General features: G+C 36.5%; 3 protein-coding genes across 5 annotated transcripts in view; 2 read left to right on the plus strand and 1 right to left on the minus strand.

The window, feature by feature from the left end:
• Positions 1 to 14,652, minus strand: part of LOC134822461 (proteoglycan 4-like) — a 108,187-nt gene that overhangs the window by 12,602 nt on the left and 80,933 nt on the right. For all 3 annotated transcript variants that reach the window (XM_063833558.1, XM_063833559.1, XM_063833560.1), the window contains one exon: positions 12,335 to 12,517. In XM_063833558.1, coding sequence (XP_063689628.1) covers positions 12,335 to 12,517 — 183 coding nt within the window. The remainder of the gene's footprint in view (positions 1 to 12,334; positions 12,518 to 14,652) is intronic.
• The window catches only part of LOC134822463 (cilia- and flagella-associated protein 68-like), a 50,222-nt gene that overhangs the window by 10,181 nt on the left and 25,389 nt on the right, over positions 1 to 14,652 (plus strand). The gene's annotated exons all lie outside the window — the stretch shown is intronic.
• On the plus strand, positions 9,382 to 12,114 carry LOC134821940 (uncharacterized). The gene is made up of 3 exons (XM_063832770.1): positions 9,382 to 9,517; positions 10,128 to 10,295; positions 10,586 to 12,114. Exons 1-3 carry the CDS (start codon positions 9,390 to 9,392, stop codon positions 11,295 to 11,297), a joined length of 1,008 nt encoding a protein of 335 aa, XP_063688840.1. The 5' UTR covers positions 9,382 to 9,389; the 3' UTR covers positions 11,298 to 12,114.

Consider the following 14,652-nt stretch of genomic DNA (forward strand, 5'->3'; position numbering starts at 1 on the left):
AGTGATTAAAGTTTCCAGTGATGTTACACTTTCTTAGATTAAATCCTCCCTTGTTTAAAGGAACGAGGATGTTGATCACTTTCATCACCACCCCAAAATATACCAAGAGGCTCCTAAATCATTGTGATAATAATACTTCACTCTCACTAAACCTAAGTTATGTTTGATTGAAGATGCCCCCAAAATGCAGGAATCTATCTTCTGGCAAAAACTCACCGTCTATAATCAATCCATCGGAGAGTGACCTAATTAATGGTAACTAAAGTTAACCTAGCTAAAGTTTAGGCGGATATGTCATGATAGGTCATGGGATGAAGCTAGAGTAGTCTAATATTAGTCTCTCATTAACTTTGCGAGTGTTATCCCACGATTAAAACCCGCTCCCAATACAGCTATTATGACATAATCCTGTCTACAGTTGATAAGAAGTCGTTACTATGGTAGTGTTGCTATGGTCACGTCACTTGGTTACCATTATGTAATGTTCCAATATTGGACCAGGTTATATCCGTGTACTGATGTTTAAAATTCTTGTAAGTCTGTAAAAACTGATGTGTTAATACCTTAGTATTAAACAAGATGGATCGGTCCAGGCTCTTATCCTTAATCTACATGGTCCGGGGCCAGTTGTATTTCTAGAGTTCTTGTTGGTGTCTCTTAGTTTGGGTTTGTGGTGTTGTAAGTGTGACTTCTAGGGGTCATTACTAACATTTTATATAATAAAATAAGACGTCTGGTCAACTATTTTGTAACACGGTCAACTATTTTGTAACACGGTCAACTATTTTGTAACACGGTTTAATCTTGCCCAATGCCCACTTTATTCATGTGAAATAGCCCCAAAACATTTACATTATTAATTGTGAATTAAACCTTGTTCTCGTTGCTGCACAATCCTGATTTACTATTTGATAGAAATTAAATCAGATCATTTTTATTCTCAAGATGGAGCCAAAACACTTACTGAGACACTCTAATCGAGTAGGAGGTGCGAATGTTTATCAACAGGTCTTAATCTAACATTTTATTAATAGCAGTAGGGGTTACATGAGTGGATACTATTATTAAAGCTGTAATAACTTGTAATTCCCCACAACTCGTTACTCCAGAATCCAGATGGTGGTAATTGCCAATTATCTCGTAATTATCTCGTACTACCACTTGGGAGATTTTAATAAGATCTGTGGCCGCAGCTGTAACAGATCTCGCACCGGGTGAAACATATTCATTTAACAGCTTGATAGAATATATACAGTAGTATGATATAGTATAGACTGATATCCATATAGTATGTGACCCTTCACCCCTGATCATTTGCAATTGTTAAAAAAACGTGGCCCATCTCGTGCTAACGTTCCTAATGATCAGGTCATATAATACTGTTTACAGATCTGATATTTTACTTTCTGATTCACAATCCAGTTGCCCAGTTGGTTGGAATGAACGGGAACAGGTGATCTACAATAAAAATCTTGGGAGGCTGAATTTATTATTTAGAGGCAGCTGCGTTGCTTACTGAGTTACTGGACTTTTTAGTAGTCCAAATAAATCAATATATTGTATCCATCACCCGTCTTTTTATACTTGAAAATTACAGGAATTATATTAAACCTTATATTAGATTGAATCAACTGATCTAGCTCTGAAAGTTGAAACATCAGCTGCTACCAATACCAAGGCTAAATAGAGGCCATACCATGGTCATAAATAGCTGGCCCCTAAATTCAGAACTTTTAGTTCAATTCTATTGTAAATGTGAGATTTCAGTGACCAGAATTTCGCGGCTGGGGTAAATAGGTGTTATATATCCCAACGCTAACCTATTTAGATTGGGTACTTAATGTATTTAATGAGTTATAGGAGTAACGGTATATCAACAGCTGCTTTATGTCGAAATACCCTGTCTAACTAAGTATTGTAGAAAAACATATGACTTATGGTTGAAATTTGTGATTCTTGCCATTTTTGAGGGTGTCATTTCCTTTTTGTATCAGGTTCAAGTGCGTTGATAGATCAAATTAAGGAATGTTCGTTACACATGTTGAGTATTAATCACGTGTGAACAACTCGGCTGTTTGTTCAAAAATGTCGCTCAAAAAGCGGTATACTCAAAGTGCTGTCGAATATGAAACGGCACAATCTATTCATTATGTGTGCTATGTGTTCTCCTCAGCTTGCTTGACATATTTAATTCATAAATAATCTTAATTGGCGAATATTCAAAAATCCGTCTCATCTAAATGCATCGGACAAGCTTTCCTAGTTGTTCAATGTTTCAATACTGAAGAATCCTCCTCAACAATTTTTCACAAAATCTATAAATAGCCTGCCCTCTGTTCCACCGAGTGCCAGGATAAGTGACGTCATGACACGTGGTGTGTGACGTCATGACGTCGGCTAAATGTCCCTCATCAACATACCAGGAGTTAGTTTGGCTGTGAAGCTCTTGATTAGTTGATAGCAGCGCAGACCGCTTTAACTTGACCAATCGCACCGTTTAGCAAGTTGTTAAAACTTAACCTTATAAGTTGTCGTTACTTAAATCAAGTTTGATGGGAGTAAAAAAACTAAGGTATTTGATGTTACTTGGCAGGTCGATGAAAAGGTCAAATACTCTAGCTAGACTGGCCGGCGCGACGCACTAAAAAGTTATAAATATCTTTGAAAACTACATGTTTTTGAGTAATTCTACCCATTTTATATAATGCTACCTGGGGAAGGAAGGTATTAAGGCGCCATTTATCCAGTATGCCTAAATACCAAATGTGGTATGAGAAACTGAGAACAGAGTTATGTCATTACAGAACATTTTTGTCACATCATTTTTTTCATATCATTTTCCTTCAAGTATATTTCAATGAGCTATCAAATGATAGATAATATTTGACCATGCAAACTTTCAATATGTACTTATAGTTGTCCCGTCCTGATCTTCCAACAGAATAACTTCCTGATAAGTACAAAGCGCAATTGTTCTGATCAGAGGATAGTGATATTGTAGCGTCTACTGGGTGGCAAGGTCCTCCTCAAGTCACTATTTCACAATATTCCTCTGGCAGCTGGCGAGGTAACATGCATTCATTCAGAAATTGAGCGTCAATTCTCTACAAATATTCTCTTCATTGTCTTTGTTTTCCAGCACTCCCTATTATTGACTGAAACCTGACTGTTTTGTCGTAACAATGATACTTAAGGGGGGGGGCCAATGGATATTTTTTTGTGAAACTTGATTTCGAGATAGCAGTTGACCAACAAACTTAGACCAGTGACCGAACTTTTGAGGGGGTCCCTGACCCTAACCGCCAAACGGTGCCTGCGGGGCAGCCACGCCCATATTTGGTCCAAATTAGGCCCAATTTAGCCAAATACCCTGAACATGCCCAAAACCCAAATTTTAGGTGCTCTACTTGTAGCTAGTGGTCTCCTGAACTCGTATATGAAATTTCATCAAGATTGGACAAAAAATGACTGAGTTATGAGCCAAAAACCATATGCCCATATTTGGGCATACGCACCAAATTTGGTAGATTTCGTCCCATAAATTGGTCAAATATCAATATTTTTCATTGAAACTTACTTTACATGAAAGGTAAGCCTAAACTACATATTCTCTGTAAGTTATAGCTTTATATCTGTTTAAATGTGGATACTAAGGCGAAAAGACCACAAAAAATGAACTAAATTGCCCATATCTTGGTTCGCGATATTCGCGGAATTGATCTCATTAAAATTGTAACAACTCGATCAGTTTTCAAAATTTTTCCATGAAATTTTCGGAATCGACTCGAAATCGCATTTCCACCTTAGTTTGAGAACAGATTTTTGATTTAGGCCTCCAAAAAAATTTGGCGGCCAAATTCCAAAATTTTCCCGGAGAAATTCAGAATTTGGCCGCCAAATTTTTTTTGAGGCCTTAATCAAAAATCTGTTCTCAAACTAAGGTGAAAATGCGATTTCGAGTCGATTCCGAAAATTTCATGGAAAAATTTTGAAAACTGATTGAGTTGTTACAATTTTAATGAGATCAATTCCGCGAATATCGCGAACCAAGATATGGGCAATTTAGTTCATTTTTTGTGGTCTTTTCGCCTTAGTATCCACATTTAAACAGATATAAAGCTATAACTTACAGAGAATATGTAGTTTAGGCTTACCTTTCATATAAAGTAAGTTTCAGTGAAAAATATTGATATTTGACCAATTTATGGGACGAAATCTACCAAATTTGGTGCGTATGCCCAAATATGGGCATATGGTTTTTGGCTCATAACTCAGTCATTTTTTGTCCAATCTTGATGAAATTTCATATACGAGTTCAGGAGACCACTAGCTACAAGTAGAGCACCTAAAATTTGGGTTTTGGGCATGTTCAGAGTATTTGGCTAAATTGGGCCTAATTTGGACCAAATATGGGCGTGGCTGCCCCGCGGGCACCGTTTGGCGGTTGGGGTCCGGGACCCCCTCAAAAGTTCGGTCACTGGTCTAACTTTGTTGGTCAACTGCTATCTCGAAATCAAGTTTCACAAAAAAATATCCATTGGCCCCCCCCCCCCCCCCCCTTAACTTGAAAAGATAGTCAGAGGAGTCACATTGTGGCTAAATCCATTATTCAGTTTAAAGTAAGAGGTCTAAATATGCTTGACAATTTCCACTAAGCTGCGAATTTCCGGGTTCACCAGAACCATAATTTCAAATTGCTATTTCGTTATAGGGAAAGACATCAACGACATCAAAACAGCTGATTTTGCTGATAAGATCATCTGATTGATGACAATATCACCTGATCGCTTGTGATATCATCTAATTGCAAATAACATAACACATATGATGAGAAAGCAATTGTTTAAGACCACCTCCCTCTTGCTCATGTATTATATATACTATTTATATATATTATATATTAATAATTAGTTGTTGCTTGGTTTCCCAAAGAGTGTTCAACTACAAACAAGCAGGAGCATTATGTAAAATATATAGGATGGATCCAGGGTTGGTATGAACCAGTGACCACCACTTGAAAATGATTTAGGACACCCACAATAATTAGAGCTGATAAAATACCAGTGAAGCACCAGCCTAGGAGATCACCTTACAACACCACTTCACCAAATCACAGCTCACCGATATCACCCAACTTCCTACCAAGTTCTTGCGTGATAACTTGCACGGCCTCCCTGGAACAGTGAAGTTGGGTGACAGAGCAGGGAAGGTGTAGAGAACTAGGTCTGAACAGTGGGCTGGATCGTTGGTACCAGCTGATCAGTTATCTGATAATATCTAGCTCGTACCAAGATACAACAGTTTGATCTAAGGGGTATGAAGCAGATCACGTTATAGTTCCCAGACGTATCTTGATATTGTACTTAGTACTAGGAAGCTTATATTGCATCCTGATGCTATCGCACTTTCCCATAGAACTCCAGCTACAATCACACCCCAGGGCTGTGGTTTGTGAACATGAGTAATCCACTACTAATACATGAGTAATGGTTTACAACTGTCTTATCTGTCTTATCTGTCTTATCTGTCTTATTATTCCGACCCACCCTGTGCCAGGTACCAGCAAGTCTCAGCTGTACTACACTAAACCTATAACTCCCTGTGCTATAGTTCCTGTTCCCACTATCAGCGCGCCCACGTGATATACCACGTGGGCGAGATGCGCGCCCTGTTTTGTCATGTAATCGTGATGCCATCATGGTCAGTTCCCGTGGTTGGAGGGGTTCTGTAATAATACTTTGTGTTGTTATATAATAGTGACATTAATATAAGTTAGTATCTTGTATTAAGTAGAGTTATGGAGTTGTTTTATTTGCTGGATTACTATCAATGTCTGGGGTGAATGTTTGGAGTTGGTTAAGTGTTTGCCGAAAATTGTAGCATTAGTCAGAGCCTGCTGTCACCGTCAAATATAATATTTCCTTGTGCAATTACTCGAAATATCGTGAAAATTAGGCAATGCAAAGTTAACATGTTTAGTTGTTTATATTTGGTCGTAATGCGAGGGCTTCAAGTTATTCTAGAAATATGTTCCCATCAACTTGGAAGCTCTCCGACATGTCGACACTGTAGACATGTTGGCCTGGAATAGTTCTCTCCTGGAATTCAAATTATTGCTGAGTTCTCTTTCGACGTAAAATGGATCACACTCCACAGAGCTAAACTAGACTGAAGTAAGAAGATCTTTTTGTGTCAACTACTAAAGAAGGGGCTTCAGTTTTGGGACAGAAATAGTCTACTTTTAGCATAGTTTTTGTCTACTTCCATGAGCCCTAATTGTTCTGTAAATCTAGATTTGAGGGTATACGTCGATTTTGCCGCCTGTATTGTTTGCATATGTATAGATTTGAGGCGACCATTAACGTCATAACCAGTTTGTTATTTCATAACCAGTTTGTTACGTCGTAAAGTGTTTGACCTGCTCCCGAATATTTGGTGAATTTCTAATTACATTTCCTTGTTACGTTGCCATTTGGACGAGAAATTACTTTACCATTTAAGGCATTTAAGAGTAAATGAAGCCCTAAATCTAGCCTCATATTACTGTTCATTGCGTCATTCGTTGGTTGAGTCACACTAGCATGACCCCAATTACTTGGCACGTTTCCGCTGATTTGCAAACAATTTTACACGTGATTAACTTTGATAGTTTATCGTTTATTAGCTGTTTATACTCTTTAAAGTACTTTCTTATAAGCATATGTAAATGTTTCTTAGTATTATGCTTGTCTCGACTTTCATTGAGCATCATGGGGTATCTCTTGGGTCTTAGAGAACACAAACACATAACTTTACCCGTTCATTCGTCAAATTCCTTAATGTTCTAATAAAAAACTTAACTGTTATACAGAAATATTCGCTATAAGTATTATTCAATTAGTCCGTATAATTATGTAAACAATATGCACGGGAACATCTTGATATAAGCTTCAATTGTTTACGCTTCTTTTATCTAGTTCCACAGCTCCGTAGCTACTACGCACTGACGTATTACATAACACGTAAAACCATACCAAGATAGATAGCACGCCTCATGTGACCCGCGCGCGAGCCGTGACACCACGTGCTATCACGTGATACACCACGTGGTACACCACGTGGTGTGCACGTGTCATGAAGGGAAGTAAAGGAGAACATTGTATTAAGACAAGATGGCCCGCACGGAAACTTTACAATCCTCACTTCAAGTAAAGTTCCATTGAGCTAAATGTTTGCAATTATCGCACTAGCCGAGTGGCTGGGAGGGTAGATTGTGTTTATTTATCGCCTATATTTTAGAATACCTTTCGTTTTACAACTACTGATTTGACGCCCACCAATGGGGTTTCTTCTGCTGTCGAAATTTAGCGTATTATGAATATTATTAAGTTATTAGTATGTTATACGGAGTACTTAGCCTCTTTGATGTCTCCCTGGCTTTATGCTTACTAACCTCTGTGCCGATAAGTTTACCAATATAACGGTATTCGTATATCGATAAGCCAAGTGACAGATAGTATAATGTTCACACTTCACAGTTCCTATTAATAACAGGACTGCGCCTTTTATTTATTAATTTGATTTGGATATATCCAATATTAAACTCTCGACCGGGCTGTAATATCGGACGTGATCGTTCTTTTCTCATCTTGTGTACTACGACGCAATGAGTTTGTAGTCATTCTATCATAAAAATGTAAAGCGTCGCTTGATGCATTTTTGTCTTTCTGATCAGGACTAACTACAGCGAATAATGTTTTAATCTTTTCCCAATGAATCTGGCAATATACAACACACTGTGCAACGGATCTTGCATCATTCTGAATACGTTTGATCTGATTGAACTACCCTCATGTGTCTCCACACACAGCTCGTTTTAAGCACCAGGCACAAGCCGCTTCCAGACCAAGTTTAGTATCAATAACTATTACCTGCACTGAAGCATGCGCTTCTTCACCGTGCCCGTCTTCAACACAGAAGTTAAATCACTATTCCATCATTTCCGGGAGACTGAGAAACCCAGAATACTCCCACTGCTAATCGTACCACCGGACAACTACCACTTCTATCACAACTAAACATATCATCCAGAGAACCAGTGTAAATATAATAATATATAATATATGTAGTAACTATTATAATCAATATGTAGGATTGATCCGGTAGATCCAGACTAGAAATCTCCACTATCAGACAGTAAAGAAGTGTAAGATGCCAATCTCAGTTGTACAGTGGGATGACATATGTTTTCGTCACTTCTGAATGCGCGCATTTTAGCGCGCGAGTTTGCGTGCACGTCACGTGATATTGTTAGCAGTGAGTGTAATCACGAGTCTGGAGAATTTTTCTAGTACAAGGCCCAGACCCTTTAGCGTATCTGTAGTAAATTTTGTGGCGATGTAATATCTATGACACCACTAAAAATTGAGGAATAGGGAAGTGTTCACAATATCCAACTTAGCATGGAAAACTTATGATATCTCAGGCTGAAGATTAACAACTCTAACAGTAATTATTTTAATCAGCTGAGAAACATTTGGTCTTGTTACCTTATCAATTTTATCGAAATCGAACGATGCAGTACAGAGATATTCCGTTTTAAACTTCATGGTAATATTGAAGTAGAGAAAAGTTCGTCGCTTGCTATTAAAACATGTGCTCCTTCATAAATAGTATCATTATCGTGATCAAACCCCTTATTTATGGGCCTGCCAGTCTCTTCTGAAGCACGAATGAACTTAATTTCTACTGTCCGAGAAAAGTTCAGAATTTTCTCTAAACACCCATTTTTGAATTTTGTAAATCGGTGGTCCGGAAGCGGAGTTATGGTTCAATGAAAATTGTTAGTTTAACGCTGTTTGTATTGTCATTATCAGAAGTGACGAAAACATATGTCACCCCACTGTAGGAGTTTGGCGCATGGTACCCGGATCGCCGATTTGTCAGCATTAATAATTATTCCTATATATCATATATTTATCTATTTACTATCTGTCGTTGTTTTTCGTTGATATGTGCGGAGTTTGTTGTGGTTGCTGTTGCAATTTCTAGCCACGAGATTATGTCATTTTTGATTATGTACATGTATTGTTTTATGATGCTTTGAAATGAAGATCACTTAATCTAAAATTCTGATAGCTACTTTTATAAATAACAACAAATACTTCTAGAATATATTTATAGGACTTGTAGGTAATTAGTTACTTCTCTTTTTATCTTTTTAGCCCCCTCATTACATTGTTCAGATGAGTCGACCAGCATTGCCCCAGTCACAGAAAACTGAATACCCCACTATAAGACAAAATAATTAATTACAAACTATTTATAAATTAACTAACTATTTAACTGAGATAATTGATCAACATTTATAAATTACCTAACTAATCCAACTAAATTAGCAGTTAGGTGCGATGATAAGATGGATGACAGACCTCTCGGAGGAACAGCTCCGGGCTGTCAACTTATTTGTTATTCTCTTACTCTTCAGCGGGTTCTTTGTTTCCAGCTTCCTTAACCCTGTCATCCTACTTTACTACAAGTAAGTACTTTGACTTTGTTAACTTAATTAATTAAATTAAATCATTAACTTATTTGATTAAATTAAATATTTCACTTATCTAACAGTCCAATTAATAACCAAATCTACTATTAAATAACTTAATGTAACTTAAATACTTCATCGAGTTATTAAATTATTGAAAATATATTTTACTGCAATTCTTCCCAGTTTCTCTTGAGCACAAGTAAAACATTAAAAATATCCACGTGACAAGCATATATTATTAAATAATCTAAATATTTGTCGTAAGAAACGTTACTTATTTACGTGTCATATAGTAGAATACTAGAATAGCCTAATGTGCCAAATACTTTAAATATTTGTCAAGATATAACGATTAAAGTTTGATAACAAACAACAAGACGCGTCCTACTCTGTTCTGATTCAACTAATTAATTTCTAATCCATTACTTTACAATTAAGTTAAATTCACCCATCATCTTAACATGCTTAACCAACCAACCAATCATCCGATAAACTAAGACACTAATTTAACCTAAGAAGTAACCTAACAATTAATTAATTAATTAACTAATTAATTAATTAACTAATTAATTAGCTAATTAACTAATGACCAACCACCCCTCAGCAAGAACAAGTCCCAGAAACTCAGCAGAAAGCTGTTCATGCTGCTGTCAGTCTCTGACTTCTGTACAAACAGCTACCCTGTCCTACACATTCTCTACTTTTGTGTGTCTCCTAACGTTAACTTTGGGGTTAACACAAACTACGATCAGACCATTGATTACACATTCAGGTAATATTTCAGAGTTTATATAAAGATATAAGATATAAGATATTATTGTTAATGTTCCTTATTATACGATGATGTTCTGCTTGATAAAATAGATATTTCATAGGCATTTTACCGATATGACGTTCATTTCAGTTATCAATTGATCTCCAATGTTCGCTACCGTAATATAATCATGATAATAATGTTACCATGGTAGGATGTTGTAGTAATCTCTGTCTTGTATGTAGTGGATTACAGGACGAACCTATAAAATGCCCACTAAGCAACACCTAACCCCGTACTCCCCCCAGGTTCTACGCAGTTCCCAGTCTAATAATGTGCACATTCGGCTGTCTCTCCCAAGTAACAACCTCTGTGCTAGCCATCGTCCGGATGATCTCCATCTTCAGCCCCTTCATCCGGCTGCCCCAGTGGGCATTCCTCACCTACATAGCCGTCTACACCTGCATCATGGCCATCAACAACTTCGGGTTTGCTCTCTGTCAGTTCCTGGAACTGACCCCCAAAGTACGGGGGATAATAATCCTGACGGTGGACTGTTGTTACTGGTTAAACATCGCCCAGTGCATCCTGGGCATTGTAGCTTCACTGCTGACCATGGGCAGGATCTTCTCCAAGAGACGAGTCAAGGATACGAGAACTAGAAGCTGTTGGATCATCCTGCTGATGAACATCCCCTACTGCATGTCAACTATCAACTTTATATTATCCAAGACTAATCTAGCTAAATATGGATATGTTTATTTGTCGTTTGTGTGCGTGCCAAGTTTCACGTCTATGTTTAACCCGTTGATTATCGTGTTTTTGAATCAGGAGATAAGAGATTTTACACATTTGTTGGTAACTAAGGGTTTTATTCAGACGTATAGTACCCGGAAATTAAGTAGAGTTGGGCCTGATACCAGCACCACTGTTATGTTGACCTACAATTTGACTCTCAACAACAGAAACGGAACTCTTAACAAGACTAAGCTTGAGGAGAAAAGCTCCGAGAACTTTTAATCAAGACATCCGTTTTTTTTAATTAAAGTTATGTTTTTTTAAATATGGAAAATCAGAATGTTCATTGAGTTGATATATTGTTTCTAAAGAATGTCTTATTGCTTCTAAAGACGTGACCCGGTAAAATTAGTCGGAATTTAGAATATTTGATGCATGGTAAAACTTTGTGTTGATATCGATTAAATTTGCGCTATTTGCCAAGCTGTGATCGGCAATTGTGGTGACCGGGAGATAAAAATATGTTGATATTACATACTAACCAATAATTAATTAACATAATTAATCAACAGTTTATAATTAATATGTGCAGTGTGCTATAGACTGACTATTTATTGTTAATCTTGTTACTGTATCATATTCTGTGCATGTTATGAAGTTGGGCCCCGATTTACTAGATTTTTTTGAAAATTTTTTGAAATGTTTCAAAACATCTAAGATCCATGAGAATGGTTCAAGTTGGGTAATAAGTATTGGTATAAGCTAAGAAAATCATACTGATTTATCAAGCGTTCAGTAAATAGGGGCAATTTCTTTATCAATTGATAGTATAACAACAGTTCGTTGATTTCGATTTTGTCTAAATTTTGTTCTATAATATTAAAGTATTAAGTGCGTGCGGCTCTATTTTGAAACTTTTCTTGAATTTTGCATGGTTTTATCAGTGTGACCTGAGACCCTCGAGGACACACTACAAATATTAAAAATAAAAACAAGTTATTGGATACATCTTCCTTTGTTTTCTTTTAAAAGCTGTTACGTTGTGTATATCTGTTGTTGAATATGTATTAATTTGTGATATAACTAATAACTATGTTAACATTTCTTGTGTTGCTGTAAATTGTTCTTTAAAAATTCGACCTTTTAGATCATCCATTTCATTTTTCTTGCTGCGTTAGGTATTGACAATGCCTGCGACTTCATAATCGCATTCTATTGGACCTAAAAGCCTATAAATTACAACACACATAGTGCTAAAAATATGTAACACACTCTAAAAAACATCCGAAACTATTCCAAAAACGCAGATTATTCCTCACCTCAACATCAAAGTTGTAAGCAGGATCAGTATCTCGGTTGAGAGTAGGACTCATAATCTGGGTCCTCATCATAAAGTTACTGCTGGGTAACAACATGTCGTTACTATTGGTCACGTGATGGGACACCTTCTCTGCGCTGGAGTTCCGCTGGTTCATCCGCAGCATCCACTCTCGTTGTGACACCTGTGAAAATATTTAAAATGTTTCAAAATGTTTCAAAACATCTAAGATCCAGGAGAATGGTTTAGGTTCAGGTTGGGTAACCTAAGAGAATCATACTGATTTATCATCCACTCTCGTTATGACACCTGTGGTTATGGTTTAATGAAATGATATTCTTGTAATACCACTCATATGGATGGCAACTGAAACAAGTGCCAGGACCATTTGGGAGCGGTTCTTAAGTGTGCGGAATAATATATATATATATCATATCATAATAAATAGTTGTTGTTTGGTTTCCCAAAGAGAGTGCTCGACTGCAGTTAAGCAGGAGCATTATAATTCGAACAATTGAAACAAATCAAATTGGCGGGCAAACGATCCGTTTCATGATATGTATAAAAACAATACCAATCATCAGTGCCAAATAGAATAATGAATTGTAGCGCTATGACATGTTGCTCCTTTATAAAATAATTTTTATCGATCATGAAACATTTTCAAAATTATCAAAATTTACAAAATTTCCAAAAAAACAGTTTATTGTGTCCGTCCCAATTTTAAAATTGTCTATGAAGTAAGGTAGTAAGATATCTTTGGCTTTTAAAGTTGTAAACTGCGTTGGCCTTCGTGTAGTGGTAGAGGAAAATTCTTTACTGAGTTCCGTGAAGCTGGTAGAATTAGGATCCGTATTTGAGAGTTAATTGTTGATTCTGGTTATCAAACGAGAGTGCTCAACAACGACGAGTCGAAGGAGCATAACTAATAAATAGTTGTTGTTTGGTTTCCCAAAGAGAGTGCTCGACTGCAGTTAAGCAGGAGCATTATAATTCGAACAATTGAAACAAATCAAATTGGCGGGCAAACGATCCGTTTCATGATATGTATAAAAACAATACCAATCATCATAGAGGAAAATTCTACCACTACACGAAGGCCAACGCAGTTTACAACTTTAAAAGCCAAAGATATCTTACTACCTTACTTCATAGACAATTTTAAAATTGGGACGGACACAATAAACTGTTTTTTTGGAAATTTTGTAAATTTTGATAATTTTGAAAATGTTTCATGATCGATACAAATTATTTTATAAAGGAGCAACATGTCATAGCGCTACAATTCATTATTCTATTTGGCACTGATGATTGGTATTGTTTTTATACATATCATGAAACGGATCGTTTGCCCGCCAATTTGATTTGTTTCAATTGTTCGAATTATATCATATCATATATACATATGATATATATATATTGTTTTCTACATATTATATTCTTTCAGACTTTTACTTAAGTCTAGTTATACATTAATTTATCATTTTTTAATGAATTAAGGTGTACTAGTATTGCAAGATCCCATTTCAATTTGTAACGGAGCTTTATATTAACAGGAAACGATGTAACAGAGTCGATATATTTTAATGTTGCCATGGGGTGGCAAGTCCCCATACATCGTGGTCCGGTACTCGGTAGTTTCATTGCGTCCTAATATAAAGTATATAATTTGAAATAATAGACTGTGCTAAAAAGTTTACAAATGTTTCTATTTCGCTTATTATTAGTCGAGCATTTGTACAAAACCTCCAAATATTGATAGAAATTCTATAATAAAAGATCATGATAAAGTTATATTTTGATCATCATTACCATAGACTTGTCTATAGTCCAAGGGGAACTGTTTTGACACGAGGCAGCTGCTAACCGATCAGGTAACAAGTGTAATTGATGTCACGTTTGAGAAATAATGTTTATCGTCTGCCTTACAATACAAACACAAAGAAAGCCTTTAGGCGGCATGATGTGGAAGAGTAGTTGGAATAGTTGTTAATGTATGCAGTAGACGGCCATGAATTGTATGAGGTGTCATTATTATTCACTTCATCTATATCGGCTTACAGAACTGCGTTACAATTTTATGATGTTATTACTCCCATTAATATTCATTTCTGGCTTAAAGTTCATTTATTGAACCAAATAGGTTATCCGTAATAAGGATTTTGTTTCAAGCACAGAGAGTATTTCAATAGTACAGTGTATTAATAAATAACCAGTCCAGAAGCAGCGAATAACAAGGGTGTACCGGGCACATCAACAAGTGTGGGGATAATAAACAAACCTCCAACAGAAATGTACAGTGCCATTATTTTCATACTC

Source organism: Bolinopsis microptera, chromosome 10 (assembly GCF_026151205.1).
Source record: "Bolinopsis microptera isolate Bmic1 chromosome 10, MBARI_Bmic_1.0, whole genome shotgun sequence".
Lineage (NCBI taxonomy): Eukaryota > Metazoa > Ctenophora > Tentaculata > Lobata > Bolinopsidae > Bolinopsis > Bolinopsis microptera.